The following is a 26,536-nucleotide window of genomic DNA, read 5'->3' as shown; positions in this document are numbered from 1 at the left end:
ATTTGCACATGATTCTTTTAACGTCTTCAAGCTCTCAAGTTGGTTGTTGATCATTGCTAGACAGCCATTTTAAAGTCTTGCCATAGATTTAAGTCAAAACTGTAACTAGGACACTCTGGAACAATCAATGTCAGTGTATATTTGGCCTTGTGTTTTAGGTTAGTGTCTTGCTGAAAGGTGCATTTGTCTCACAGTGTCTGTTGAAAAGCAGAATAAAACAGGTTTTCCTCTAGGATTATGCTTAGCTCTGTTAGTTTCCTTTTATCCCCACAAACTATCCTTAGACAAGCATACCCATAACATGATGCAGACACCACCATGCTTGAAAATATGAAGAGCGGTACTCAGTAATGTGTTGTGCTGGATTCGCCCCAAACATAACACTTTGTATTCAGGACAAAGTTAAATTCTTTGCCATTTATTTTTTGCAGTTTTACTTTAGTGCCTTATTGCAAACAGGATACATGTTTTGGAATATTTGTATTTTGTACAGGCTTTCTTCTTTTCACTCTATTTTTTTAATGACTGGTGTGTTGATACACCATCCAAAGTGTAATGAATAACTTTACCATGCTCAAAGGGATATTCAATGTCTGCTTTTTTACCCATCTACCAATAGGTGCCCTTCTTTGCGATGCATTGGATAACCTCCCTGGTCTTTGTGGTTGAATCTGTTTGAAATTCACTGCTCGACTGTGGGGTACAGGGATGAGGTAGTCATTCAAAATCATGGTAAACACTATTTATTATAGCACACAGAGTGAGTGCACATTTTTACTTCTTAACTTATTTAGGCTTGCCATTACAAAGGGGTTGAATACTTATTGACTCAAGACACTTAATCTAATCACGAATATGATCCACACAAATATTCAATAAAATAAAATGTTATTGGTTGCGTACACAGGTACTGCGAAATGCTTATGAGTCTAGCTCCAAAAGTGTAGTAATGCCAAACAATACAATACACACGAATCCCCCAAAAATGTAAAGAAAGACATCAATAAATATCATATTGAGCAATGTCAGAGTCTGGAATATAAATATCAACTTCACAGTACATAAATTTGCCTCTGTATGCTTTGGCAGCCATAAACGGATGTCATGGTTCAAGTGTTTAATAAATCCCCAAATGACAGTTGGTGGTTTGTAATTTCAGAGCAGTAGTTATTCAACAGTACCAGTTACAGGTACCAGCCACAACACCCTATAGTTCACAATCTACAGAACTGTGTGTGTGCGCGAGCGTGTGTGGGCCTCTCCACTGACTGTGAAAAAACGAAAACCCTTCCTTATGGGCTTCTCGCCACCCGCACTCCCACACACAGCACTCCTTCACACACACCACGGATATTTAGACAGAGTAAGCCCCTATTCAGTTAGACTAAAATAGTATTCTATTGTTGCTGAAAAAAGTTTGGATTCTTGCACTCGACAAAACAGTGCAAATACACACAACGCCCTGGTCAAACAAACCAATCCAAATCAGATCAATCAAAAAACATGTCTGGATATGAAATTAAAAGAAACTTGTCTTCATGTTGATACAAACATGTATTTTTCATACAAACGATCTCCTTAAAATTGCACTCGGGGCATAACATGAACTTCTACGTAAATCATGCGTTGATGTAAACGTGGATTTACTCAAAAGTTTGAGTAATATATCTCAAGTCAGGATTCAGTAAATCACCCAGAGTGGAAAGTGTGTTTGTGTGCATGTGTGTGAAACTAGGCGTTTTTGTGCCCTCCGGAATCTTACACAGCATGGAAGAATGCTGGAAGCTAGAGGAAGGATGCCACACATTGCTTTTAGGACCATATCATGTGTCAACAGGCTGTCATTAGTGCAAAGTTAGGGACTGGACCAACCAGAAGGACAGGAAGAGCCCCTCCCACCCTGTCCATCACTAACTCACCACCAATTGCATGCCCTCCCCGGAAAGAACACCAATCAGTCACCCTTAAAAGTCAGACCAGTCAACCAATAGCACGTTTTTCATAAATTCGAATTATTCTTGATAGTCTAAAGGCCTCTCTTTTTTCGAGTTGGTGACTGTGACACTTGAATAATGTATATTTTAAGCGTAATACGTTACAGAAAACACAAGTATGTTAATGTACCATGTTACTTGTGGGGGAAAAAACCTGGGTCGTACATTAGGGCATGCAACTTAAAATACTTTCAAACGCTGGGCGACAAGAAAAAACAAAACGAGTCCAGGTATTCACTCCCTGTTTCAGTCCGTTCACGTCCATTTGGTGCCTAATTAAGGTCTATTGACCAAAACATTGCTTTGACATCCATTAAACACATTGTGGAGCATGCAGGAATGCCAGTGTGCTGGAGTTAATTTTTTGTCAAACATTGAGATTCAATGCACCTGGATCTCTATATAAGGTGTGTGAACAACTCTTTTGATTTTATTTACTTTTGTGGTGGAAAAGTTTGCACAAATGGTGTAGGTCTAGTGCTCAGAAGATAACACATGAAATGATCATGTAACACTTATTTGCAATGTGGTCCTGAACAGTGCATCATATCAGACATACCTCATAACAAAGCAACCAATAATCAATCATAGCAAATCAATCAATCATAGCAAACCAATAAACAAAATAAAAAATGAATCATACATTACCGGCCCTAACAAAATATTTGAAACTCTAATCCACGGCGAGAAGCCGAATGAAATACCATAGATACTCCTGATTGTTTTACTAACCTGTAGATACCAGATACCCAGGACCTTATCTAAGCCACGCACTGCATGATTCACAGCTCAGGTGGAATCAGGCGGATGCCAAGCATGTGCAGCTTCCAGTGACGGTGGAGGTAAATCTGTCATCAGTGTTCTGTTCTCTTGCGTTCATCATCAAGACTAAGAAAGCTTTTCATTTAAAGGCCTCGGCTTAGAGGAAGTGCTGCACGGATTCACAGTTTCAAGCTTTATTGTGGTATCCTTGATGATATTTTAAATTGTATGTGGAGGCCTCTTTGGCTGAAACGCTCTTATGTATGTTTAAAAAATTGTCTAATAAACAAATCAATCCATCCCCGCGGTATACAATAGAACAGCACTGTTCATTTAGAGGAGTCAGATTGAGGCAATGCTGCTCAGATTCCCTAATCTGTACGTCATATGGATAGGCTCATGTTATCAAAGCCTCCATTGACATGGCAAACCATGTGCTTGTTGATGTTAGACGACTCTGCTTTGAGGCAATGCTTCTCACATCCACTAATGTGTATTTAATATCGATTAGGTCAATTAACATTGACAGGATTCTCAGGCTTTCCAGGAGCATTAACCTTATCGAAATTGTTCTGTGTAAAACAAATCGGATTGGTTCTTGTGAAAAGGTCAACTTTGTTTGAAAAATATCAAGGAACCAGTTTTATAACATAAAAGGCTAATGTGTGTGTAAACGCCATTGTAAATGTGTGCTTCATGCTCAAAGGGTATGCCTTGAACAAGCAGTAGGAACTGACAGTGTTGTGATCTGTCTGGAAGCCGGGGTGGGATAGAGACAAACTCTTTAGGGCCTCCCGAGTGGCGCAGCGGTCTAAGGCATTGCATCGCAGTGCTAGAGGTGTCACTACAGACAGGAGTCCCGTAGGGTGGTGCACAATTGGCCCAGCATCGTCCGGGTTAGGGGAGGGTTTGGGGGGGGGTGGCTTTACTTGGCTCATCGCGCTCCAACAACTCGTGGCACACCGGGCGCCTGCCGACTGACTTCGGTCATCAGTTGAATGGTGTTTCCTCCAACACATTGGTGCAGCTGGCCTCTGTGGTTTGGCGGGTCATGTTTCGGAGGACGCATGACTCGACCTTCGCCTCTTCCGAGCTTGTTGGGTAGTTGCAGCGATGAGACAAGATCATAATTGAAAAAGGGGGTAAAAAATGTTTTTTAAAGTTATTCATCACATTAATGTCAAATCCTCTAACACACTCATAGCCAAATCTACTGTAGGATTCACATGAGCAAAGGACTAGGTATGAGAACAGAATCAGAATATAATTCCAGAATATCTACATGATTTGATTTATTTCATTATTGTAGTGTTGTGCATCTTCAGGATGCCCAGCCCCTCTACATGTTTACATGTTGGTAAATCCGGTGCACAGCTTTATATTCATGACTCACTTTGTGCCAATTCCCACTTGTAATGTCATAGTGTTTTGAAAGGCTCTGCATTTTTGGAGGGGGACATGTAACCCTTTTCTATATGCTGAAGAGATGTTGTATATGCTCTTTATGCCCAGTAGATGGACATGGGCAATCATGACTTTCCTGTGGCCTTGGCGATACCTGTATAGGAGTTGCCATCATTGAGCAAGAAGAACATTCGGTAAAATGTGTATAAATGTAAATAATATTCACAGACAATGTTGTTTTCTTGGAACTTTATAAAAATGTTTTTAAAAAGTGTACTTTTGAACAATACATACATTTGCACAAACGTCAACATGGTTTGTTCAGAAGACACCGAGACTTCTATAACAACTTTAATATACCATATGAAAATTATTTATACACATTTTTAAAAGCAAGTCTTATGATTTTGAACAGAGTAAGAGGAGCAGACTTCTGGGCGTGGTAGGACAGAGTCAGGGCATAATGCACAGACAAGGGCAAGGTAGGGTGCGAATACAGTGGAAGTGCCAGTTAACCTAGTTATCCACATGTGTGGGGGGGTGGGGCAAGGGAGCTAACCGAGGCATGTAGAGCGAGCAAAACAGTGAGAGCTATCCTAAACAACAGTATACAAGGCATATTGACATTAGAGGGAGGCATAAAGCAATCACAGGTGTTGATTGGGAGGGCTAAGACAACGAGTAAACAGCTAAGACAACAACAATGGGTAAATGGCGATGAACGGGCAGAGGGGGTCAGTTAGCTACACACATGACCTGAGTTCGAGGCTGGGGACGACAGATTAAAAAAATGAAGTACCATGTTAATTAACAGTCCAGTAGGCATCAGCTGTGTAGCCGAGTGATCATGGGGTCCAATAAGCAGCAAAGGACGAAACAGGGAGCCACTCGGTAGTCGTCACTACACTAGGCGAGCGGGAGACACGGTGCTCAGAGCGTTAGCGGGCCGGGGCTAGTAGCTGGGTCCTCACCGACATCAACGACGCAGAGGCCGGTTGAGAGCACATCGGCCGAAATACGTCAGCAGATCAGTCGTGATGGATCGGAGGGGCTCCGTGTCGACAAAGGGTCCAGGCCAATTGGCAAGAGGGATTGTAGTTGGTGTACTTCGTTTGCTAGCCGGGGGAATGGGACTAGCGCGAGGCTAACTGGTGCTTGCTTCTGGACAAGGGCAATAGCCACTCAGTAGCAGCTAGCTAGCTGTGATGATCCGGTGTAATGGTCCAGAGCTTGCGGCAGGAATCCAGTGATGTAGTGGGGGGGAATAAAAAAATAAAAAGCAGTCCGATATGCTCAGGGCTGATATCGCGCTGTGCAGACTGGCAGATATTATCCGGGCTAAAGTGGCTGGTGTCTGTGCTAAAGGTAAAGAGTGCTAGCAGTGGCTAACAATGACTAAATAGCTAGTAGCTAATTAGCTGGCTAGATTCTGACGGAGGTTCCAGTTATAAGGTCTAAAAAAATTGCAGATCCGTACCACGTTGGGTGAGGCGGGTTTGCAGGAAGATATTTAATTTGAACATGGAAAAAGAGATTGAAATGTATACAGAAAAATGAAAGCTGAATATTTCCACAGGACAAAAATGGGACAAAAGCAAACACGTCTTGCTGCTACGCCATCTTGGAAAACCAAATAATTATAAATAAGAATAGAATGTTTCTAAACATTTCTACATTCATGTGGATGCTACCATGATTATGGATAATCCTGAATGAATCAGGAATAATTATGAGTGAGAAAGTTAGACACACAAATATCATAACCTCTCACCATTACAATAACAAGGGAGGTTAGCATTTTTGGGGGGCTATGATATTTATGCCTCTAACTTTCTCACTCATCATTATTTAGAATTTTGTGTTTCTAAAATACATGGTTCTGGCTATAGTCGACTAACAATAGGTGATGTAATAAAATAGATCAGTTTGTAAATCAGTGTTCATTAAAAACACTATGCATAGCCTGTATACTTTACCTCTCCGGCTGACATGTTGAAAATAATGGCAATTGTTTACATAATCCATGCGTTGACTCCATTAGTTCTGGTCTGGCTCTCGTCCATGAAGAGTCAGGTGCATCTTGATATTGGCAATCAAATGGCGAGGGGATGAAGGTCATTGGCTGAAACTCTAATTGTTAACTTCTTCTTAATAGGGGGCGCTGTTTTCACTTCGGGAAAAAATCGTGCCCATATTAAACGGCCTCGTACTCTGTTCTAGATCATACAATATGCATATTATTATTACTATTGGATAGAAAACACTCTGAAGTTTCTAAAACTGTTTGAATTATATCTGTGAGTAAAACAGAACTCATTTGGCAGCAAACTTCCAAACAGGAAGTGAAAATTCTGAAAATGGGGCTCTGGGTCAGGGCCTGCCTATTCAACTGGCTTATATTTATGGATCTGTATGCACTTCATACGACTTCCATTCAACAGGCAGTAGAATGTTGAATGGGGTGTCTAGCTTGATGTGAGACCGAATGAGAGCTTTTGGAGGTCCGCTCTTTTGTCAGTATTCAACTGCGCACCAGGAAACCTCACATTGTCTTCTGAAATGCGTTACATATACACGACGAAATGCTCCGGCTCTGATTTTATTGGATACATATGAGAAAAACATCATAAAGTAGGATTTTCAACCGAGTTTGACCAGTTTATTCGACGTTTATTGGGAATTTTGGAATTTTTTGTTCCATGCGCAAAGATTTATTGGACATGTGCCCTCCACATGGCTAGCCAAAGTTGCTAATTCGACAGAAGAAATTGACATTCTAAAACAAAACAACGATTTATTCTGGAACTAGGACTCCTTGCACAACATTCTGATGGAAGATCATCAAAAGTAAGAGAATATTTATGATGTTATTTCGTATTTTTGTGGAATATGTTGGCTCCAACAAGGCGGAGAATTGGTGAGCGCTGTCTCACAATATTGCATGCTGTATGTTGTACTAAAGTTATTTTTTTAAATCTAACACAGCGGTTGCATTAAGAACCAGTGTATCTTTCATTTGCTGTACAACATGTATTTTTAGTAAAGTTTATGATTAGTTCTTTGATTAGATTACGTGACTGTCCAAAATATCTCCGGACAATTTGGTGCATCATGGCTACATATTCACAATGTAAAACCAGGATTTGTACCTCTAAATCTGCACATTTTCGAACAAAACACAAATGTATTGTATAACATGATGTTATAAGACTGTCATCTGATGAAGTTGTTCAAGGTTAGTGATTAATTTTATCTCTATTTGTGGGTTTTGTGAAAGCTACCTTTGCGGTGAATAAATGGCGTTGTGTGTTTGGCTATTGTGGTGAGCTAATATAAATATATATTGTGTTTTCGCTGTAAAACACTTTAAAAAATCTGAAATATTGGCTGGATTCACAAGATGTTTATCTTTCATTTGCTGTACACCATGTATTTTTCATAAATGTTTTATGATGAGTATTTATGTATTTCACATTGCTCTCTGTAATTATTCTGGCTGTTTTGGTGCTATTTGTGATGGTGGCTGCAATGTAAAACTACGATTTATACCTCAAATATGCACATTTTTGAACAAAACATAAATGTATTGTATAACATGATGTTATAAGACTGTCATCTGATGAAGTTGTTCAAAGGTTAGTGATTAATTTTATCTCTATTTGTGGGTTTTGTGAAAGCTACCTTTGCAGTGGAAACATGGTGAAAATATGGCGTTGTGTGTTTGGCTATTGTGGTGAGCTAATATAAATATATATTGTGTTTTCGCTGTAAAACATTTTAAAAATCGGAAATGATGGCTGGATTCACAAGATGTTTATCTTTCATTTGCTGTATTGGACTTGTGATTTCATGAAATTATATTATATGATATCCCTGTCGCGTTAGGCTAGGCTATGCTAGTCAGCTTTTTTGATGAGGAGGATCCCGGATCCGGGAGAGAGAAGCGGTAGGGGGGGCTGGACCATGTGGACCAAGCTTGCAGTATTTCACCAAATGATTTGGAGATTCCCTCAGTAGGCAAAATGCCAGCCCGCAGTTAAAAAAAGTTGGTTTCCAACTAGGGATTTAGTGGCTAACTGAGGTAAGACAATGAATACGGTTACATACACACAATGTGATTATTGTGGATTGTCAGATTATTATAATAGTTTCATTAAAACATTTACATGCTTTGAAGAACGATTTCCCTAATAATCCTGTAACAATAAGGCTAGTACGAACTCGAACCCAGGCGCAGAGAAACACAGCAAGCAGAGGTAAGGGTAAATCCAGAACTTTTACTTAGTCTTAACAGAAACAAGGCAAGAGTACACTATTGAGACCTAAGCAAAGATCCAGGCCAACTGAGGAACCTAAATAACAAGGCAACCAGGTGAACAGAGAAGGTAATTAAACACAGGTGAATCCAATAAGTAATAATCAGGGTAACCTGGAAACTAGAAAACAGGGCAAGGGTTCCCACCAGCAGTAACCTAAGGAAACAACAATCAAATAACACAGAAACTGTGACAAATCCGGTTTACATGGACACATCTGAAATCAGGCTACCTGATGGCACTCTGATAAACGCAGAAAATCATCAAACTAAATAATTGTTCTACCACAGCGAACATGTTATTTTTTTGGGAAGCAAATTTGATTCTGAGTTCAGACATACAAAGTTTGTATGTGAAAACTACTTAGAAGACACTTACGTTCAGTTGTTCCGAACTCACTTCACTTGCTCAAAAGAGGGAGGCTCACTTACATCAAATACACTGGTGGAATGCCGATTAAGGTGTTTCCAAATCAAATCAAACCAAATTGTATTGTCACATGCGCCGAATACAACACATGTAGACCTTACACTGAAATGCTTACTTACTTAACCTACAATGCAGTTTTAAGAATTGAAGAGCAGAAGTAAAATAACAATAGTGAGGCTATATACAAGGGGTACCGGTAGAGAGTCAATGTGTGGGGGCACCGATTAGTCGAGGTAATTGAGGTAATATGTACATGTAGGTAGATTTATTAAAGTGACTATGCATAGATAATAACAGAGAGTAATCTGGGTAGCCAGTTGATTAGATGTTCAGGAGTCTAATGGCTTGGGGGTGGAAGCTGTTTAGAAACCTCTTGGACCTAGACTTGGCGCTCTGGTATCGCTTGCCGTGCAGTAGCAAAGAGAACAGTCTATTACTAGGGTGGCTGGAGTCTTTGACAATTTTAAGGGGCTTCCTCCCACACCGCCTGGTATAGAGGTCCAGGATGTCAGGAAGCTTGGTCCCAGTGATGTACTGGGCCGTGCGCACTACCCTCTGTAGTACCCTGCGGTCGGAGGCTGAGCAGTTGCCATACCAGACAGTGATGCAACCCATCAGGATGCCCTCGATGGTGCAGCTGTAGTACCTTTTGAGGATCTGAGGACCCATGCCAAATATTTTCAGTTGCCTGAGGGGGAATAGGTTTTGTCATGCCCTCTTCACCACTATATTGATGTGCTTGGACCATGTTAGTTTGTTGGTGATGTGCACGCCAAGGAACTTGAATCTTTCATTCCTGCTCCACTGCAGCCCCGTCGATGAGAATGGAGTCCTCCTTTTCCTGTAGTCCACAATCATGTCCTTTGTCTTGATCACGTTGAGGGAGAGGTTGTTGTCCTTGCACCACACAGTCAGGTCTCTGACCTCCACCCTATAGGCTGTCTCATTTTTGTCGGTGATCAGGCCTACCACTGTTGTGTTGTCGGCAAACTTAATGATGGTTTTGGAGTCGTGCCTGGCCATGCAGTCATGAGTGAACAGGGAGTACAGGAGGGGACTGAGCACACACCCCTGATGGGTCTCCATGTTGAGGATCAGTGTGGCGGATGTTTTGTTACCTACCCTTACCACCTGGGGGTGGCCCGTCAGGAAGTCCAGGATCCAGTTGCAGAGGGAGGTGTTTAGTCCCAGGGTCCTTAGCTTAGTGATGAGCTTTGAGGGCACTATGGTGTTGAACGCTGAGTTGTAGTCAATGAATAGCATTCTTACATAGGTGTTCATTTTGCCAAGTGTGAAAGGGCAGTGTGGAGTGCAATATAGATGGCATTGATCTGTTGGGGCGGTATGCAAATTGGAGTGGGTCTAGGGTTTCTTGGGGTATGGTGTTGATGTGAGCCATGACCAGCCTTTCAAAGCACTTCATGGCTACAGATGTGAGTGCTACGGGTCGGTAGTCATTTAGGCAGGTTACTTTAGTGTTCTTGGGCACAGGGACTATGGTGGTCTGCTTGAAACATGTTGGTATTACAGACTCAGACAGCGAGAGGTTGAAAATGTCAGTGAAGACACTTGCCAGTTGCTCAGCGCATGCTCGGAGTACACGTCCTGGTGATCCATCTGGCCCTGCGTCATTGTGAATGGTGTCCTGTTAAAAAGGTCTTACATCTGCTGCGGAGAGTGAGATCACACAATCCTCCGGAACAGCTGATGCTCTCATGCATGTTTCAGTGTTACTTGCCTCGAAGCGAGCATAGAAATAATTTAGCTCATCTGGTAGGCTTGTGTCACTGGGCAGCTCTCGGCTGTGCTTCCATTTGTAGTCTGTACTAGTTTGCAAGCCTTGCCACATAAGATGAATGTCGGAGCTGGTGTAGTACAATTCGATCTTTGTCCTGTATTGATGCTTTGCCTGTTTAATTGTTTATCGGAGGGCATGGCAGGATTTCTTATAAGCGTCCGGGTTAGAGTCCCCCTCCTTGAAAGCGGCAGCTCTACCCATTAGCTCAGTGCAGATGTTGCCTGTAATCAATGGCTCCTGGTTGGGGTATGTACGTATAGTCACTTTGGGGATGACGTCCTCAATGCACTTCTTGATGAAGCCAGTGACTGATGTGGTGTACTCCTCAATGCAATCGGAAGAATCCAGGAACGTATTACAGTCTGTGCTAGCAAAACAGTCCTGTAGCTTAGCATCTGCTTCATCTGACCACTTTTTATTGACCGAGTCACTGGTGCTTACGGCTTTAATTTTTGCTTGTAAGCAGGAATCAGGAGGATAGAATTATGGTCAGATTTGCCAAATAGAAAGGCGAGGGAGAACTTTGTACGTGTCTCTGTGTGTGGAGTAAAGGTGGTCTAGAGTTTTTTCCCCCTCTGGTTGCACATTTAACATGCTGGTAGAAATTAGGTAAAACAGATTTAAGTACCCGGCCACTAGGAGCGCCGCCTCTGGATGAGCGTTTTCCTGTTTGCTTATGGCAATAAGACACTGTTCTGGTGTCTGGAGTAAATCGCTCTCGTCCGACACATTAATAAAAATGTTTCGTCCAATTCAAGGTGAGTAATCGCTGTTCTGTCCAGAAGCTCTTTTCGGTCATGAGAGATGGTAGCAAAAACATTATGTACAAAATAAGTTACAAACAATGAGAGAAAAAACAAACAAAAGAGCACGGTTGGTTAAGAGCCCATAAAATGCTAGCCATCCTCTCCGGCACCATACAAGTCCTAATAATTCAAAAGATTGCTCAGAAACCCAGGTATTTTGATCGGCGTATGCTTGCTTTGATTTTGACCTTCTGAAGATAAGCAGAGTAATGTGTTTACATGACTATTGCATAATCTTCCTACTGCCATAATCAGTTTATTATCGAATTATTAGTGTGCATGTAAATGTACTCAATAATTCTGCTCATAGATTATGCATGCATAAACCACACATTGAAACGTCCAACCCAAAACAATAGGTTTAAAACATATGAAGTAGTTTAGCACAATTTGCCAAAGTCCTTTAAGCATTATTTGTGGTTAACACACTTGGGACCCACCCTCACCTGGTCTCAACTTCTTGGTTGGCAGCAAACTGACCTTCCTGCCACACCATCAGGTCAGGGAGTGTGACAGAGATCAGCCACAGTAAGTTAGTGTGAATATTACAAAAACTACTTGCAGCAAACTGACAGTAAGTTATTGATAATTAAACATGATCTTCCCAGGGACCAACAGCAATTAAGTTCATGAAACATGAACAGTGCAGCTCCTGATTGACACAAGTTCTTACAAAGAAAGTAGAACTGGGAGTGGATAAATGAGGCTCTCAAACTTTATGAACATATCGATAAAACCACTTAAATTGGTACAACATTTCCACTAACGATTGGCGCAAATACAAAATATTTCAGAAGATGCACCCAAATATGCTAATGAGACCCCATCAAATCTCAAGTGAGGTTGACTCCCAAGTAATCTGAATGTAGCTGGTCTGCAAAACCACTACCATCATTATCATATTGCCATGCATGCTATATGTGACCCGATTCAGGAAACAAGGCGTATGTCGCAAGTCACGACTTCACAAGAGAGCCGTTTGAATGTAATTTTTAAAATTTTGATCAAAATGCGTTTTTTGGCAGAAATGCCTTCTCGAACATGTGAACTTTCATGTGCCTTAATAACAAACTTGTATGACATCCGTAAATACAAATACAATTGTTAAATTACGAGCCTTGTTGGTTAAGCCCCAGAAAAAGTCAGCAACCTAGCCATGATTGGCTGAGATAATGAGTGAGCTGGAAATGCAGAGAGAGGAGTTCGGATTGGTCTGCCATATAGAAGGCTTCTGTCTATTTGAGCTCGTCAGTCTGTGTTGGTAATCCTGAAATGTATTGTGTAGTGGAGCTGCATAAGTGTTGCTCTCCACTTTCTGGAGGATCAAGTTTTGAAATCAGTGGAATTAGAGTATGATAGCTAAAGACATGGATAAAACACTTGTCTCCGGATTACCTCTTCAAACTAAGGGCAACTGTGATATGGCATTCCTGACAGGGAGTCCATCGTGCAAGATGATGTATGCAGGTAAGATAGTCTAGCGCTAGCTAGCTACATTTTCAGATTTTACACATTTCTAATTTTGACAGATAGTGGTTTAATTTCAAGCTAAAGTGTACTGTTAGCTAGCTAGCAAACGTTAACTGGCTGGCTCCCTAGCTGATGTTATTATTAGTTTCCCAGAGCCGTTTGTTTTTCTAGTTAGAGCCTAATGTTAGCTAACTAACATTGCACCTGGTTGGATAGCTCCCAGCACTGTTGCATTGTTGGCACTTTGTTCATTGTTGATTAACTAGCTAACGTTTGCTGGCTGGCTCGTTAGCTAACGTTATGTGACGTGTGTGATCTTAAAAGTTGTTTACCTAGTTAGGTTCATTGTTTACCTAGCTAGCTAGCAATATGTCTTAAGCTAAAGTGTACTGTTAGCAAGCTAGCTAACCTTAGCTGGCTAGCTCTTTAGCTGATGTTATTATTCGTTTCCCAGAGCCTTTTTCTTTTCTAGTTAGAGCCTATTGTTAGCTAGCTAACATTGAACCTGGTTGGTTAGCTCCCAGCACTGTGGCATTGTTGGCACTGTTCATTGTTGTTTAACTAGCTAACCTTAGCTGGCTAGCTCTTTAGCTGATGTTATTATTCGTTTCCCAGAGCCTTTTTCTTTTCTAGTTAGAGCCTATTGTTAGCTAGCTAACATTGAACCTGGTTGGTTAGCTCCCAGCACTGTGGCATTGTTGGCACTGTTCATTGTTGTTTAACTAGCTAACGTTAGCTGGCTGGCTCGTTAGCTAACGTTACGTGTGTACAACACCCGTTGAATATGGCCGGTGTCAGTAAACTTATGCAAAAAAGCAAAATGAAATTGTTGCCAGCAGAGCTGGTTAAGCTATTTCATGTTATCCAGAGGTAAACAAATCATTGGCCAGAGCGTCAAGTGTGAGCGCCAAGAGCGAATTGAGATGGGTGGGGCTAAGAGGGTGTGAACGATGCTGTATAGGTGTAGACAAAGAAGAGCTCTTCACTAGATACCAAAACATTCAAAGGCGATTTTCTCAAAAGTGAGTTTACAAGTTGATCAACTTTCCCGTTGTTCCTCAAATGCAGTGTATGATATATTATTGTGTAGCTTTGAATCTCTACTTTTATCCAATGTAAAAAACACAATTTCAAATTTTGCTACATAAGACTGAATCCAGGTGGTGAGTCACATATTGCAGTTAGATGTTTTAAATTGTTTGTTTCAATATCTGTGTTTTTGCATGTACATTGATTAATCAGCATAGAACATGCTGGTTGGCCTGCAGAACGCTAGACCATACTGTTCAGACCAGCTTGACCAGCAGCCGACCAGCACTGGGGTATTTGTCTCCGCTCTGCTGACAAGTATTTTTCTACTCTCATACAGGAGTAATAAAGGCCTAGTGCACTCATTTGGTGGGAAAAAAAATATTTGTTTATTTTATTTATTATTATAATTGTTTTATATACACTGCTCAAAAAAATAAAGGGAACACTTAAACAACACAATGTAACTCCAAGTCAATCACACTTCTGTGAAATCAAACTGTCCACTTAGGAAGCAACACTGATTGACAATAAATTTCACATGCTGTTGTGCAAATGGAATAGACAAAAGGTGGAAATTATAGGCAATTAGCAAGACACCCCCAATAAAGGAGTGATTCTGCAGGTGGTGACCACAGACCATTTCTCAGTTCCTATGCTTCCTGGCTGATGTTTTGGTCACTTTTGAATGCTGGCGGTGCTCTCACTCTAGTGGTAGCATGAGACGGAGTCTACAACCCACACAAGTGGCTCAGGTAGTGCAGCTCATCCAGGATGGCACATCAATGCGAGCTGTGGCAAGAAGGTTTGCTGTGTCTGTCAGCGTAGTGTCCAGAGCATGGAGGCGCTAGCAGGAGACAGGCCAGTACATCAGGAGACGTGGAGGAGGCCGTAGGAGGGCAACAACCCAGCAGCAGGACCGCTACCTCCGCCTTTGAGCAGGAGGAGCACTGCCAGAGCCCTGCAAAATGACCTCCAGCAGGCCACAAATGTGCATGTGTCTGCTCAACCGGTCAGAAACAGACTCCATGAGGGTGGTATGAGGGCCCGACGTCCACAGGTGGGGGTTGTGCTTACAGCCCAACACCGTGCAGGACGTTTGGCATTTGCCAGAGAACACCAATATCGGCAAATTCGCCTTTGGCGCCCTGTGCTCTTCACAGATGAGAGCAGGTTCACACTGAGCACATGAGCACATGTAACAGACGTGACAGAGTCTGGAGACGCCGTGGAGAACGTTCTGCTGCCTGCACCATCCTCCAGCATGACCGGTTTGGCGGTGGGTCAGTCATGGTGTGGGGTGGCATTTCTTTGTGGGGCCGCACAGCCCTCCAAGTGCTCGCCAGAGGTAGCCTGACTGCCATTAGGTACCGAGATGAGATCCTCAGAGCCCTTGTGAGACCATATGCTGACACATGCACATTTGTGGCCTGCTGGAGGTCATTTTGCAGGGCTCTGGTAGTGCTCCTCCTTGCACAAAGGCGGAGGTAGCGGTCCTGCTGCTGGGTTGTTGCCCTCCTACGGCCTCCTCCACGTCTCCTGATGTACTGGCCTGTCTCCTGGTAGCGCCTCCATGCTCTGGACACTACGCTGACAGACACAGCAAACCTTCTTGCCACAGCTCGCATTGATGTGCCATCCTGGATGAGCTGCACTACCTGAGCCACTTGTGTGGGTTGTAGACTCCGTCTCATGCTACCACTAGAGTGAGAGCACCGCCAGCATTCAAAAGTGACCAAAACATCAGCCAGGAAGCATAGGAACTGAGAAGTGGTCTGTGGTCACCACCTGCAGAATCACTCCTTTATTGGGGGTGTCTTGCTAATTGCCTATAATTTCCACCTTTTGTCTATTCCATTTGCACAACAGCATGTGAAATTTATTGTCAATCAGTGTTGCTTCCTAAGTGGACAGTTTGATTTCACAGAAGTGTGATTGACTTGGAGTTACATTGTGTTGTTTAAGTGTTCCCTTTATTTTTTTGAGCAGTGTATATACATTTTTTTAAAGGCCTCAGCACCCCTATTTCCTGGGGCTATGCTTGATTGTTCCAGTGTTTACTTGGACTTTACTTGGAAACTTCTATTTGAGGTCAAAGGTCAAATCAACACAGAGAATTAGAAAATTTTTCTCAAGCCCTAGTTTGTTGGGCTATTTTTTTCTCTTTCCTCAGCCTCTCTTTTGGACCTTTAGACGTTGTCCTGTGACTGTGGATGAATGGCTGCCTGTGCCATGGTTCAAATGTCAAAGAGGAACAAAGAGAAGCAAGATGACATGAACTCCCATCTGGATTGAGGCCACTGAAAGATAACTATTGTTTTCTCTTTCCTACTGTAGCTCTGTGAGACAATTAGCCTCTTTGGCTTGGTTTGATCCCCGCAGGTTTCCCTCAGTCACCTCTTCTCCTCCAATTAGATTCTGTAATCCTTTCAGATAAGTCACCACCTGCGTGTGGAACATCAAATCAAATCAAATCAAATTTATTAGTCACATACACATGGTTAGCAGATGTTAATGCGAGTGTAGCGAAATGCTTGTGCTTCTAGTTCCGACAATGCAGTAATAACAACAAGTAATCTAACCTAACAATTCCGCAACTACTACCTTATACACGCAAGTGTAAAGGGATAAAGAATATGTACATAAAGATATATGAATGAGTGATGGTACAGACGGCATAGGCAAGGTGCAGTAGATGGTATAGAGTACGGTATATACCTATGAGATGAGTACTGTAGGGTATGTAAACATAAAGTGGCATAGTTTAAAGTGGCTAGTGGTCCATGTATTACATAAGATGGCAAGATGCAGTAGATGATATAGAGTACAGTATATACATATACATAAGAGATGTGTAATGTAGGGTATGTAAACATTATATTAGGTGGCATTGTTTAAAGTGGCTGGTGGTACATTTTTACATAATTTCCATCAATTCCCATTTTTAAGGTGGCTGGAGCTGAGTCAGTTTGTTGGCAGCGGCCGCTAAATGTTAGTGGTGGCTGTTTAACAGTCTGATGGCCTTTAGATAGAAGCTGTTTTTCAGTCTCTCGGTCCCTGCTTGGATGCACCTGTACTGACCTCGCCTTCTGGATGATAGCGGGGTGAACAGGTAGTGGCTTGGGTGGTTGTTGTCCTTGATGATCTTTATGGCCTTCCTGTGACATCGGGTGGTGTAGGTGTCCTGGAGGGCAGGTAGTTTGCCCCGGGTGATGCGTTCTGCCGACCTCACTACCCTCTGGAGAGCCTTACGGTTGTGTGCGGAGCAGTTGCCGTACCAGGCGGTGATACAGCCCGACAGGATGCTCTCGATTGTGCATCTGTAGAAGTTTGTGAGTGCTTTTGGTGACAAGCCGAATTTCTTCAGCCTCCTGAGGTTGAAGAGGCGCTGCTGCGCCTTCTTCACAACGCTGTCTGTGTGGGTGGACCAATTCAGTTTGTCCGTGATGTGTACACCGAGGAACTTAAAACTTTCCACCTTCTCCACTACTGACCCGTCGATGTGGATAGGGGGGAGCTCCCTCTGCTGTTTCCTGAAGTCCACAATCATCTCCTTTGTTTTGTTGACGTTGAGTGTGAGGTTATTTTCCTGACACCACACTCCGAGGGCCCTCACCTCCTCCCTGTAGGCCGTCTCGTCGTTGTTGGTAATCAAGCCTACCACTGTAGTGTCGTCCGCAAACTTGATGATTGAGTTGGAGGCGTGCATGGCCACGCAGTCGTGGGTGAACAGGGAGTACAGGAGAGGGCTCAGAACGCACCCTTGTGGGGCCCCAGTGTTGAGGATCAGCGGGGTGGAGATGTTGTTACCTACCCTCACCACCTGGGGGCGGCCCGTCAGGAAGTCCAGGACCCAGTTGCACAGGGCGGGGTCGAGGCCCAGGGTCTCGAGCTTGATGACGAGTTTGGAGGGTACTATGGTGTTAAATGCTGAGCTGTAGTCGATGAACAGCATTCTCACATAGGTATTCCTCTTGTCCAGATGGGTTAGGGCAGTGTGCAGTGTGGTTGCGATTGCGTCGTCTGTGGACCTATTGGGTCGGTAAGCAAATTGGAGTGGGTCTAGGGTGTCCGGTAGGGTGGAGGTGATATGGTCCTTGACTAGTCTCTCAAAGCACTTCATGATGACGGAAGTGAGTGCTACGGGGCGATAGTCGTTTAGCTCAGTTACCTTAGCTTTCTTGGGAACAGGAACAATGGTGGCCCTCTTGAAGCATGTGGGAACAGCAGACTGGGCTAAGGATTGATTGAATATGTCCGTAAACACACCAGCCAGCTGGTCTGCGCATGCTCTGAGGACGCGGCTGGGAATGCCGTCTGGGCCTGCAGCCTTGCGAGGGTTAACACGTTGAAATGTTTTACTCACCTCGGCTGCAGTGAAGGAGAGCCCGCAGGTTTTGGTAGTGGGCCGTGTCAGTGGCACTGTATTATCCTCAAAGCGGGCAAAAAAGGTATTTAGCCTGTCTGGGAGCAAGACATCCTGATCCGCGACGGGGCTGCTTTTCTTTTTGTAATCCGTGATAGACTGTAGACCCTGCCACATACCCCTTGTGTCTGAGCTGTTGAATTGCGATTCAATTTTGTCTCTGTACTGGGACTTAGCCTGTTTGATAGCCTTGCGGAGAGAATAGCTACACTGTGTGTATTCGGTCATGTTTCCGGTCACCTTGCCCTGGTTAAAAGCAGTGGTTCGCGCTTTCAGTTTCACGCGAATGCTGCCGTTAATCCACGGTTTCTGGTTTGGGAATGTTTTAATCGTTGCTCTGGGTACGACATCGTCAATGCACTTCCTAATGAACTCGCTCACCGAATCTGCATATTCATCATTGTTGTTGTTGGACGCCGTGCGGAACATATTCCAATCCGCGTGATCAAAGCAGTCTTGAAGCGTGGATTCAGATTGGTCGGACCAGCGTTGAACAGACCTGAGCGCGGGAGCTTGTAGTTTTAATTTCTGTTTGTAGGCTGGAATCAACAAAATGGAGTCGTGGTCAGCTTTTCCGAAAGGAGGGCGGGGGAGGGCCTTATATGCGTCGCGGAAGTTAGTATAACAATGGTCCAGAGTTCTGCCAGCCCTGGTCGGACAATCGATGTGCTGATAGAATTTAGGGAGTTTTGTTTTTAGATTAGCCTTGTTAAAATCCCCAGCTACGATGAATGCAGCCTCAGGGTGTGTGGTTTCCAGTTTACAGAGAGTCAGATAGAGTTCGTTCAGGGCCATCGATGTGTCTGCTTGGGGGGGAATATATACGGCTGTGATTATGACCTAAGTGAATTCCCTTGGTAGATAATGCGGTCTACATTTGATTGTGAGGAGTTCTAGATCAGGTGAACAGAATGACTTTAGTTCCTGAGTGTTGTTATGATGGTCACACCACGTCTCGTTAATCATGAGGCATACCCCCCCGCCCCTCTTCTTACCAGAAAGATGTATGTTTCTGTCTGCGCGATGCGTGAAGAAACCAGCTGGCTGCACCGACTCCGTTAGCGTCTTTTCAGTTAGCCATGTTTCCGTGAAGCAGAGCACATAACCAAAGCGCTTTGTGTCTGTGTGTGTGTGTGTGTGTGTGTGTGTGTGTGTGTGTTTGTGTGCATGAGTCATGACACACACACACACACTCCTTGGAGTTATGGGCCTTTGAGGACTAAATTTGCTAATTAAAATTAAGAAATACAAAAATATATATTTTGGATACAGTTGTGTGTTCACTAAACTGTTGAATTCTAGCCCTCACAGCATACAAATGGACTTAACCTGGTCCAAAATAAACATGTTTTTATTGAATAATACAATAGTTTTTGCTCATTTCCTAGTGTTATCATTTTGTCTAATTGACTTCACATATGTCCTTTCCTCCTTTCCCTTCTCTATCCCTCGATTTTTCATTTCAGCTATTTCACTCTGTTCCCCTCTCTCTGTTGTCATTTTCTCTCTTTCTACTTCTCCCTCTCTCTCTCCTTCCCCCACTTTTATACACTTCTCTCTCTCCGTAGCCTGTTCAAAAATAGGGAGATTAAAATAGGAATGAACTCCAAAGGGAAAATGAGACCGATAACAAAGAGAGGAGCCACAGGGTAAACAAACAGGCTTGTTCACTTGAGTCTGTAGGACTACCTTCCTGTCTCCACAGACAGAGAGCCACATTAGGTTGTGGGACAGAAACAGGGTTGTGTTTTTTATATATTTTCAATGGAAAACTTGTTACAGTTAGTGCCTCCTTGTTCCAGTCTGATTTATTCAGTTTGGTGCCTAATGAACATGACCCAGATGAGTATTGGGATTCAAGGCCCTCTTTCGTGTTGCGATAGGTGTCACTGAACCAAACTCATCCATGGACATCGGGGATAACGAAACGGAAGGCTTTGTTGTTTGAAAGAGAGGTAAAATCAAAATGCTTGCAAGGAGAGGATATTTGTACGTGAGTGTGAGCTTCAGTGGTATTACCATGCCTTGAGCTAGGTTAAGTGAGCCTTGGCTACTGGAACATAACACCTGAGAGATGTAGGCACGCACGCACACACACACACACACACACACACACACAAATCACAGCTGCACCCTCAAGCCAGTCTTGTTCTCCTGCTAGGACCTGTGGAAATAGATCTATTCTACAACATAGACGCTATGGAGTTGACTATGCATCCCTTAACTGACACATGTACAAACAGCTACACGACATCAACGTTGTTGAATAGAATGATATGAGAGCGCAATAAACACAGTGACTGACTGGCAAGGCCTGAAGTTAGTTAATCATATTTATGTCTAGTTAGGCTTTTCCAGTGTTCAAATGATAGGCCTTGTTGGAATACTTTAGAAACGTCTCCTTCCTTTCTACCTTCCTTGAAGTAATCGTATATCTGAATTGGTTGGATTGATAATGGGATGGTAAAGTAAAGTGGTGGTAACCTTACTTTCAACTATCCAATCCCTTATAGATGTGTGCTTATTTCAAGGAAACAAGGAGGGAAGGCAGCATTTCTAAGTATTCAAAGAATGATTAGTTGTATCAGGGGTTAAATTGGAAAAAACTGGGTGAGGCAGCTAAAGCAGGACTGGCTCTGCCTTATCCTGCATAAGGAACTTGGATAAATAAACCTAATACCAGTGCTTACTCACTGCCGCCGATGCTGACAAGCCTAGAGACCATTGGTCAAGAGTTCTGTGACAATGGCAGTAAAGTCTTAATGAATCAAAGCTGACTACTGAAATCTTCAATTTAATTCAGAAAACTATTTATATGATGCCAAAATCTTTCATTCTTAATTCAAGTGTGTTTGTTAAAAATTATGATTGACAAATACAATGGGCAAGACCAAAGATCACTCAACTTGCGATCTGTTTGCACTCTCCAGCACGAATACACAGTTATCCAAAGTTGCTCAGATCAAATGTAGTAAAGAACGTCTTTCGATAAGGCTGTGTTTCGTTTTCTTGATGCAGCACGTTTTGTTTGGTTGTGAAATGTGTTTTCATTCAATGCTGTTGGATTTGAATGTGTTTTGATTGTGTGTGATAAAAGGTCATCACTTCCTTTCCCATCCTACCCCTCCAATCCCTCTACTCATCTTGAAAACTGCACACATGCACACACACACGCACACGCAAACACACACAAACAGATGCCTGCACACGTGCACATGCACTTGTGCATGTATGTGCACACTCATGCACAAACACACATGCATGGAACTGCACAGCAAAATGTGTCACATTCCACGGTTGTATGACTATACCTCTTTCCCATTTTAATGTAAATTAATGTTTACCCTCTCGCTAATCCAAGACCTTTCCCCTCCCCTTGGTATCAAGAACCAACTTTGTCACAACCAGAAGCTACCACATGGCATTGGACTTTTCTGTTTTGTGGCTGGGAAGGGGAGAATATGTGTCTCCCCACGAAAGAGGGGAGGTCAGGGAGACAGGAAAAGCACTGGAGCACAAACACAAACAAACAACGGGCCAATCTACGAACTACACTAAGCACTACATTTCCCTCTGGCCTCGTTAGGGGTCGTTAAAGGGAGAGGAGCACCCGAGGGGCAGAGCCTTGTCAGCCTGTCCATGGCAGTGCCATATTTACCAAGCGCCCTTGGGAGCAGCGCGGCGGCATTTCCAACTTGTGTGGCACGTACAGAGCACCGTGTGTTCTCAATCAATGTGTGGACGAATCAGCAGAGAGATATTTTCCAGGCCAGGAGCAAACAAAAGACAAAAGAGAGCTCAGGGGTGCGGAGTAAGAATCTAAATGCCTTATCAGTGAGTTGCGTATTTTGTGACTTGTAACGTGTCCTTTGTAGCACTGTGTGACAGAATGGCATCCTCTGATGTTTGTTTTTTTACTCTTACTGTATGTTGCTGGTCATACAGTACAGATAATGCTATCATTATTACCCATCAGTATTCCCCATGACCCCATCATCATTATGTCACACCATTTTAGACCATAACACTATAAGGACTCAAAACAGTTAAGCAATTGTACGTAGGCAAGAACTATAGCGATTACCTGTGGATAACCAACTCCAATGCACAACCACCAGACTAGAGTCATGCAGTTGGAGCCAATGTGCAGTATTTGCACCTGTTGCTATTGAACAAGAGCAGTAGCACCTGGGAAACCAGATAAGATCAGTGACTATGAGTTCTCAGGGCTTAGCCTGTGTCAATATGACTTGCCTTTTTCCTGACTGAACACATACAGTATCAAGCCCTATCAAATCATTCAAGAATATACTGGCCACTCAATAATTCCGTATATTTAATATAATGGAGCTAGGACTGACCAAAGAGTAAGGTTGGGAAACACTATTCAAATACTATTAAAATCATCTGATCACACCTTTTATGTGTTGGCTCAGTTGGTAAGAGCATGACACTAATAATCTTTAGTTGCAGGTTGAATTCCCGCAGGGATCACAGTCACATATTAAATGTGAATGCAGTAATTGTACTGTAAGTGTCTGCGGTGGTATATTATACTTTTATACATTATATTATTATTTCTATATTGTAAATCACTTCAGTAATCAGAGAGGAGGAAAAGCAAGATGCATTCACTCTTAATGCATAGATCTAATTTAACTAGATTGGTGTAAGGTACTTAAGTAAAAAATACTTTAAAGTTCTACTTACTTCGTTTTTTGGGGTATCTGTACTTTACTACTTATATTTTTGACAACTTTTACTTTTACTTCACTACATTCCTGAAGAAAATAATGTACTTTTTACTCCATACATTTTCCCTGACGTACTCGTTACATTTTGAATTCTTAGCAGGACAGGAAAATGATCCGATTCACCCAATGAACATCCCTGGTCATCCCTACTGCCTCTGATCTGGCGGACTCACTACACACAAATGCTTCGTTTGTAAATGATGTCTAAGTGTTGGAGTGTGCCCCTGGCTAAGTGTTAAAAACAATAAAATTGTGCCGTCTGGAGAACTTATTTATACTTTTACTTCTGATACTTAAGTATATTTAAAACCAAATACTTTTAGACTTTTACTCAAGTAGTATTTTACTGGGTGATTTTCACTTTTACTTGAGTCATTTTCTATTGGGCACTTTTTCCACCACTGATTGTAGATCATTATACATAATGGCCATTTGGTCTTGAAAACAGATCTAGTTTAAGTGCGAGTTGTGATCTACGCTTTTCTTTATTATCCTCTCCGCAGTGTTCCCAGCCACACACAACCATCCTCACACAGCTTGCACCCACCCCCACCCCCACCCACACACACACACACACACACACACACACACACTCTCTCGCTCTCACTCTCACTCTCACTTTTACATATCCAAAGAGCTCTTCAAAACACCACTCCCTCTGTAGTTACATGTTTACACCATGTCTCTCTCTCTTTCACACAGCTGCAAAGCCTGTCATTTACACACAACACAAACATTACAGTGTAGACCGCACTCATAAACACCCTTGCATTAGCACCCAACGTCGACAATCAGTTTGACAGACACACACACACACACTACTTTCAACATTCTCCCAAACCTTTTTAACATTATGTTTCTCACTCTCACACACTAGACACATATGCACACAAACACTTTTTTTACCCCGTTTTTTCCCCAATTTCATGGTATCCAATTGGTAGTTACAGTCTTGTCTCATCGCTGCAACTCCCGTACAGACTCAGGAGAGGCGAAGGTCAAGAGCCATGAGTCCTCCGAAACACAACTCAACCAAGCCGCACTGCTTCTTGACACAATGCCCACTTAACCCAGAAGCCAGCCACACCAATGTGTCAGAGGAAACACTGTGCATCTGGCGACCGTGTCAGTGTCAGTGTCAGTGTGCACTGTGCCCGGCCCGCCACAGGAGTAGCTAGTGTGCGATGGGACAAGGACATCCCTGCCGGCCAAACCCTCCCCTAACCTGGATGACGCTGGACCAATTGTGCACCGCACAATGGGTCTCCCGGTCGCGGCCGGCTGCAACAGAGCCTGGACTCGAACCCAGAATATCTAGTGGCACAGCTAGCACTGCGATGCAGAGCCTTAGACCATTGTGCCATTCGGGAGGCCCTACAAACAAACACTTTTAACACGTTTAACATTGTTCCATCTCCTTCTCTCACAACCCCCAAACACACTTCTTACATTTCTTTCATTCTCTCAATATTCTCTCTTCCTCACCACTTTTCCCTTTTCCCCTTACACTAAACCACATCCATCCATCCATCCATCCACCCCTCTATCCCTACCTGGAAAATGAGTACTTTGAAATGGTTCCTCTTGAGCAGGTGTCCATGGTTGGCCTCCAGCCGCTTCACCTGCGACGCCTGCTTGTCCAGACGCTCCCGCACCTCCTTCATGTGGGTGTTGACCTTGTGCGAGCGCTCCAGCAGCTTGCTCACGCTGTTGGACGTGCTGGTGTGGTTCTTGGACAGGCGAGTCACGTCGCCTTGGACCCCTTGCACGGCGCCCTCCAGGTCAGCCTGGCGCTGCTCCATGCGCAGCTGGTTCTCCTGCACCGCCTCCAGCATATTGACCAGCTTGTCGAGTAGAGCCACCACTGTGATGGCACTCACCTGATCCTTGGCCATGGGACTGGTGGGACTTCCGGGGCTCCCGGGGGTTTTCAAGCCCAGCCTGGAGAGGGTGTCAGTGGGGGAGGAGGGAGCCGAGCTGGGGCTGAAGCTGGGCACCAGGAGGTCCATGTTGTCTTGCTGTGCATGGTACTGCTGGGGGTTGACCAAAATGCTGCTGCTGTTGCTGAGGCGCTCGGCGTGCGATGAGTCTTCTCCCATGGCCACAGGGTGGAGGGGGTTAAATGCCCTGTTTTGAAGAGGGAGAATGTGGACTGTCTAGTTCTGAGATGTGAAAAGTCTCAGTCAGTTGGTGGTTGTTGTTGTTGCTGTTTTCAGTAGCTCCAGAGGAGGAATGAGAAGGTAACAGAGATTCTAGCTCCAGAGGAGGAATGAGAAGGTAACAGAGATTCTCTTCTCTTGATTGTTTTGATGTCCCCTCCCCTTTTTTACACTGTGTAGTAGAGCAAGCGTTGTATGTACACTCCCATTTTTCTCCTCCCTTTTTTCTCTCTCTCTCACTTTCTCTCTTTTTCTCTCAGTTTCATATTGTGCCGTTTTATCACACCCACTTATCTACTCCTCTCTCTCTCTCTCTCTCTCGCTCTCTCTACTCAGTGGTAGGCTTTTAAAAACCTCCCCCAAAGCCAGAGGCAGGGGTGTGGTTGTCCTGGTAACAGGTCTAGCCCTAAATTGCTAGAGACAAGTGAGCCAGAGGTTGCCACTGTGTGCGTTCATGTGACTTCTCTAACTACACTGTCTATCTGCATGCATGAATGAATCGGTAAAGTCAGTTTGAGTGCCAATTTAATTCTATGAGCATTTCTGATGTTGTGTATTTGCCTATTCCATTGTGTATGTCTCTCTCCCAGGTTCCGATTTGTTTGTAGTTTGCAGTTGGTTTGCAGTGTTCAGAGTTCTTAGCCAATAGAAATACATATACAATGCAGACCAAAAAGGTGCAGGTTGATAAAAGATTGTACAGTACATGTACAATACATGATCGTACAGTACCTTTGATATAGTGTGTGCCCTTGTGTGCAGCAGGCAGCCCCCTCCATCACTCCCTCACTCTACTCCAGTTCTGTTTTTCTCTCCTCTGCTCTGTAGCGTTGGCATTGGAACACCGGGACACATGGAAATGTGGAAATCCGTGTTTGAACAATGAGCTCATCTGTGCCCCTGGCACGGTGCCAGGATACAGTTATTTTTTTTATTTTCCTTATTTCACTTTTATTTAATCAGGTAGCCCAGTTGAGAACAAGTCGTCATTTACAACTGCGACCTGGCCAAGATAAAGCAAAGCAGTGCGACAAAAACAACAACACAGAGTTATACATAAACAAATGTACAGTCGATAACACAAAATAAAAGAAAAATTGAAAAATCTATGTACAGTGTGTGCAAATGTAGAAGAGTAGGGACGTAGGCAATAAATAGGCCATAGAGGCTAAAATAATTACAATTTAGC

At 43.3% G+C, this 26,536-nt stretch overlaps 1 protein-coding gene across 1 annotated transcript in view; it reads right to left on the bottom strand.

Moving 5' to 3' along the window:
* LOC139538283 (caveolae-associated protein 2-like) overlaps positions 1-25,595 on the bottom strand; it is a 38,732-nt gene extending 13,137 nt beyond the window's left edge. Inside the window, exon 1 of the mRNA XM_071340130.1 lies at positions 24,742-25,595. Within this exon, the coding sequence (XP_071196231.1) occupies positions 24,742-25,287 (546 nt within the window). The 5' untranslated portion in view covers positions 25,288-25,595. The remainder of the gene's footprint in view (positions 1-24,741) is intronic.
* Positions 25,596-26,536: the final 941 nt, after the last annotated feature.

This window comes from Salvelinus alpinus, chromosome 14 (assembly GCF_045679555.1).
Source record: "Salvelinus alpinus chromosome 14, SLU_Salpinus.1, whole genome shotgun sequence".
Lineage (NCBI taxonomy): Eukaryota > Metazoa > Chordata > Actinopteri > Salmoniformes > Salmonidae > Salvelinus > Salvelinus alpinus.
Note: the sequence above shows the minus strand (reverse complement) of the source record. Positions and strands in the feature narration are given on the sequence as shown.